Source organism: Parambassis ranga, chromosome 18 (genome assembly GCF_900634625.1).
Source record: "Parambassis ranga chromosome 18, fParRan2.1, whole genome shotgun sequence".
Lineage (NCBI taxonomy): Eukaryota > Metazoa > Chordata > Actinopteri > Ambassidae > Parambassis > Parambassis ranga.
Genome location: NC_041038.1, coordinates 4,778,256 through 4,784,255, shown reverse-complemented (window position 1 = coordinate 4,784,255; position 6,000 = coordinate 4,778,256). Strand labels below are relative to the sequence as shown.

At 48.0% G+C, this 6,000-nt stretch overlaps 1 protein-coding gene across 1 annotated transcript; it reads left to right on the top strand.

The window, feature by feature from the left end:
• The first annotated feature begins 263 nt into the window (after positions 1–263).
• LOC114451191 (secretory phospholipase A2 receptor-like) lies at positions 264–2,819 on the top strand. The gene is made up of 3 exons (XM_028429765.1): positions 264–570; positions 702–799; positions 2,706–2,819. Exons 1-3 carry the CDS (start codon positions 264–266, stop codon positions 2,817–2,819), a joined length of 519 nt encoding a protein of 172 aa, XP_028285566.1.
• Positions 2,820–6,000: the final 3,181 nt, after the last annotated feature.

Here is a 6,000-nt window from a genome sequence, read left to right as displayed (position 1 = left end):
AGAGCCTGGGACACATCTATTTCTGAACCAAACTTTTATAAAGATCAGTTTTGTGTGAATGCTGGAGGCCAACGAGGATGGGGGGATGATGGGTGCACAAAATCATACACATTTATCTGTGACAGAGGTAATACTATGAAGCATTTACTTCAACCTAACTTTATTTTGAAATACAGATTGTTAAGTCAGCTTCCCCTCACCACCCTCACCCTCTTAATACAGGAACACAGCTGGATCCTGACTTTGTTTATGTGAATCAACAAATGAGTTGGTCCAGTGGTCAGAGATACTGCAGGGAGAACTTCAGAGACCTAGCTACTGTGAGGAATGTCACAGAGAAACAAAGAGTCCAGAACTTGGTGCCAAGTGGACAGTGGGCATGGATTGGCTTATTTAGAGATCCTAACTTTTTCTGGTCTGATGGGAGCAGCTTCTTCTTCAGCCACTGGGACACCGTCAGAAACCTACTCGGCTCCATGGAAGTCATCTGTGGCGCAGCATCAATGCATAGATCAGGAAGTTGGAGGTTTCTGTCCTGTGAAACGACATTACCATTTATCTGTTACAGCGGTGAGTGCTTCACTGTCCTGCAGTAAAATCAGAGAACAGACCTACAGTTGATATCATATACATTCTATGTGTTTTTAAACAATCTAACAATAAACAGAAGATTAAAGTGATGTCTCTGCTCATTCCTCCAGAACCAGTGAAGAAACATGTGGTGAAGACGACGATGAAGATTGACCACCCCTCTGTGAATATGAACAACACCACTGTAAGAGCAGAACTCCTGAAAAAGGTAAATCATTAATAGATCCAAGACAGGCTCGTTCAGTTATACAGGTGTCAGGGGACTGTGAGACACAAATGCAGACTTAGCCGGAGGTGAAAACAAACTCAGTTCCTTTAATATAAGCCAGGGTTCGGTACACGGGTGATCAGTCAGCATGGCAAAGGTACAAGGGACAAAAGGCAAAACTGTAGACAAGAGTCCAAGACAAAGGATCCAAAAACACAGGGCTGAACACTGAAACACCAAATTACTCACTGAAACCAACTGGCTGAAGAAAGGCTGGGACACTCGGATTACTCACAAGACGAACAGGGGCAGGAAACACACAGGCTTTATACACAGGAGGGCGGGAAGACAATTGGACACAGGTGAAGCACATTAGGGCGGAGCAGGTAATCACAGGAGGGGGAAGGGAGCACACATGAGGAAGGGGAAGTCAACAGAACTGAAACACAAGGGGAAGATCAAGTTTCAAAGTAAAACAGGAAGTGTCTAGTAAAACTAAAACAAACACACATACATACACTAGAAACCAAAAGTCTGAACAAAAATACAGGGAGCAAAAAATCATTCTAATAAGGGTCCAGAAAACAAAAACTCAGAAAACTGGGTAGAGACCCAGCATGACGAAGTCTGGGGGGCTCAGAGAGCAAGGCCAGAAGCTGAGAAGGCCGAGATTTCCCAGGGTCGAGAGGAACGGCGGGGGAACGCCAGAGACGAGGTTGCAGACCCTCCAGGGTCCGGGCGGAAGAACAACAGAGATAGAGACGCGGCCCCTCCAGGGTCCGGGCGGAAGACCACCAGCGATGGAGACGCGGACCCTCCAGGGTCCGGGCGGAAGACCACCAGCGATGGAGACGCGGACCCTCCAGGGTCCGGGCAGAAGACCACCAGCGAGGACGAGACGGCGGACCCTCCTGGGTGCGGGCGGAAGACCACCAGCGAGGACGAGACGTCGGACCCTCCTGGGTCCGGGCGGAAGACCACCAGCGAGGACGAGGAGGCGGACCCTCCTGGGTCCGGGCAGAAGACCAGCGAGGAAGGCGAGGCGGACCCTCCAGGGTTCAGACTGGAAGCCAGAGCCAAAGACGAGGCAGAAGACCCTCCAGGGTCCAGACTGGAGACTGGCGCTGGAGCAGAAGACTCTCCAGGGTCCGGACAGGAAACCAGAGCCGAGGACCCTTCGGGGTCCGGACAGGAAACCAGACCCCAGGAAACCAGAGCCGAGGACCCTCTGGGGTCCGGACAGGAAGCCTGAACTGAGGGAGGACCACTGGCGTCGGGACTGAAGACCAGAGGCGAAGGACCACCGGCGTCGGGACTGAAGACCAGAGGCGAAGGACCAGAGGCGAAGGACCACCGGCGTCGGGACTGAAGACCGGCGTCGGGACTGAAGACCAGAGGCGAAGGACCACCGGCGTCGGGACTGAAGACCAGAGGCAAAGGACCACCGGGGTCGGGACTGAGGACCATAGTAGGGGCCGGACCACCGGCGTCGAGACTGGGACTCGGGAGCGGTTCCACATCTCCCCCAGCTGTTGGAGCAGGACAACCCTGCGGTTAACCATCCACCACATCTCCTCGTGGTCTGTGGGAGGTGATGGCAGGTTGTCCACTAGGTCTAACTCGGCCTGAACAGTTTTCCAAAGCCAGAAGACCTTCCTCCAGAGGTGCACCATTTTAAATGGTGTTCCCAGAGGGTTTTGGCTTTTAACAGCCGCTCCGACCTCTTGCATGTCTGCTGCGTCCTTTAATGGCCAGTTTGTAATATCAGGGGACTGTGAGATGGCGGACACAAATGCAGACTTATTAGCAAACTAATACAAACAGAAAATGAACTACAAAATAAAAGACCTGGCTGAAACCATGACAACAGGAATAAAATAGTTGACCCTATGTGTGTGTGTTGCAGCTCCAGGACACACTGAAGGAGAAAGGAGTGACTGGAGTCACCCTGAAGTGGAGAGAACAGCCTGATGGGAACGTCTTCCACAAAGAGAGGAAGAGACAGAAAGAGGAGCTCTGAAATATGAACTAACATCATCAGGTTCCGTGCGAACAAGGTCAAAGGTCAAGGTGAACGTAGGGTAGGTAGGAAGTGACTGTCAAACAGATGATACGAATGTCACACAGCACAGGCACCTTGTTATTTTTCTCATATTGTTTATGTTTCTTGTATGTATATTTTTCTCTATATATATTTATACGGGAGCATGCCGTGTGTAATTAAGTGGATTATTAGGTTTGATTTAGTGTTTAGTTGTGACTGTTTAGATTTGTTCTGTAGCTTGTTGTTGCTGTGTTGTGACCTCTCTGGCGCGGAGTACAGCCCATAAACCAATCAAGCGGATGAGTCATAAGACTGACAACAAAGATGGCCAATAGCTGCTCAGGGGCAGGGTGTCAGGTGGCCTATGAGGAGAGCAGTGGTGGAGCTGCAGGTGGAGCTGCGGATACCATGTGGCGATCTCAGGGGGAAACAGTGAAAGACATCAGCAGCTGAGAGGAGGACTGTTTGAAGGAGTGCTTCTGGATGTGGACACAGTCTTGGACTTTGAGAGTCGCTGTGCGCCTGAAGCTTGATTGGACTGGACCTCCTTCTACCCTGAGGACTGTGTGGCTATGTTTATGTGTTTTTACTTTTACAGTGGAGACCTCCTTTGAATGAATGAACTTTTAACCATTTTAAATCTGGACTTCTTTTAAAGGACCTTGTTTCTGAAACTATTAGCTGCCTGCTTTTAATGTGATGTGTCACTTCAAATAAATAATATTGCACATGATCAGGAGTGCTTGTTGAACAGTCTGACAGCAGCAGGAAGGAAAGACCTTCTGAATCTCTGCTTCACACAGCGAGGGTGGAGCAGCCTGTCACTGAAGCTGCTCTGTAGTGCCAACAGGGCGTCTTGCAGGGGGTGGGACTTGTCCAGCAGTGATGTCAGTTTTGCCAGGACCCTCCTGCCACCACCACAGAGTCATAGAAGGTCTTCAGGAGTGCCCCTTTCACTCCAAAAGACTGCAGTCTCCTCAGCAGGTAGAGTGCTCTGGCCCTTCTTGTACACTGCTGCTTGATCAGAATTGTATCAATTTATGTTCTTGAAAAATGATGCACTGCTCACTGTTGTATGAAGTATTATATAATACGAAAAACTAGGACGCTCTGAAGTCTCCTACCAAAGGACAGGAGTGTTTCTGGGATGAGGGAGTCCACCATGATGCTAGTGCTGCTAGTTCAGTGAGAGAGTTGCCAGTGATCTTTTCTGCTGACCTCCCACAGATTTCCATAAGTTATGCTTAGCATCCTGCTTCCTGCTCTACATTCAAACTGCAGGACATTCAGTCTGAGATGGGTGCAAGAAATGATCTGGAAGGTTTGGACTGTCTGTCTCCATTTTCAGTAATCCATCCATCCATTTTCAATTAACCCGCTTTGTCCCACAGTGCAGGGTCACGATGCAGCTAGCTTTAGGTGAGAAGCAGGATACACCCTGGGCAGGTCACCAGTCCATTGCAGGGCAACACACAGACGGACAACCATTCACACTCACACCTACGGGCAATTTAGAGTCACCAATTAACCTAAAAAGTCTTTAGATGGTGGGAGGAAGCCGGAGCACCAAGAGAAAACCCATGCAGGCACAGGGATAACATGAAAACTCCACACAAAAAGGCCCCAGTCAGATTCAAACCAGGAACCACTGCACCACCATGACACCCACTGCCAGTGCAGTGCAGAAATGGTAGACCACAGGAGCAGCCACTGTGAAGGAAAGACGTGGTAGGCTGAATAAATACAGGAGAGGCACAGGTGAAGGATGGATAAATTGATCACAGACCAGCCACAGACCACCTCCAGAGAACTACAGTTACATTCCCATAGACTATAAATGACTCAAAGGAACCAATCGACCAATCAGAAAATAGAATTTCTTGTTGCTGGGTGAGGAGTTTCAGCTGCAAGCACATGGGGAGGAATGGGCCAAAATACCTGCCAGACTTCAGGCACTTGTGTTACAATGAAGCTGCGGCTTGAAAAGCTCAGCAAGTGATAAACCGATGCAGTGATTTACCTAAGAGGTGCCCACACGTTTGCATGCAGCAGTTTGCATTATCTCAGAATATTAGCAAGTTAAATGTTGCTATCACATGTGCATGATTTGCATTTGTTCACAGCACACACCTGTTGATGCACCACCTAAGATTTCTAAATGTGAGCATGTCAAAGTGTCTGAAATGATTCATGGAAAATCACAGTTTTATGGTTTCGCTTTCTTCGTATTTTTGGATTACCGACCTTTTGCCTGCTTTGGGTGCCCTTGTCTGGTTTTATTGTTATCCTGTGTTGACCACATTTTGCCTCCTGACTCCTGTGGCTGCCCTGTTCCTGTTGTACTGTTGCTTGGTCTAACATCTAACGGAACCCTAGTTTGTATTAAAGGAACTGCATTTCTTAACTACTGGGTCTGAGCCCCTGCTTTTGATTCCAAACCACCTGGCAATCCCGACAGATGGAGAGGATCCTGCTGGCTGTCCTGTTCCTCTCAGGTCAGTCAACTCTTTCTGTTTGCTAGAATCTATTGGATAAAATCCTCTTTGTTAATCTGGAACCACCTCACATGTTGAAACATTTGATTTTCTCACAGGGAGACTCGTCCTCTCCTCTTGTTTTGTCCATCAGTACCACTTTGTTAATGAAGCTAAGACTTGGTCTGAGGCTCAGACCTACTGCAGAAACTACCACACAGACCTGGCTACTATTGAAACCACTGAAGAAATGGAACAACTTGTCAACATAACTGCATCTGCTGGTTACACTTCTGATGTCTGGATTGGTGTTTATGTATCTGAAGGTTATTGCCAGGCAGATCAGATGGATGATTATTTTTGGAACTGGATGAACCAAACCATCCTCTATTATTCTGATCGATCACAATGTACCAGCATGACAAGTAGTGGGGGAATGATGCATGAAAGCTGCGCAGTGAAACATCCATTCATCTGTTACAATGGTGAGTGAATACATGGGACAAGAAACACATCATCTCTCTCTCAATATATATATACTACTATTCAAAAGTTTGGGGTCACCAGGGCAGTTCTATAGCATCTCTGATCAGCATAACAGTTCAGCTGTGCTAACATAATTTCACAGGAGTTTTCTAATCATCAATTAGCCTTTTGTGTGTGTGTGTGTGTGTGTGTGTGTT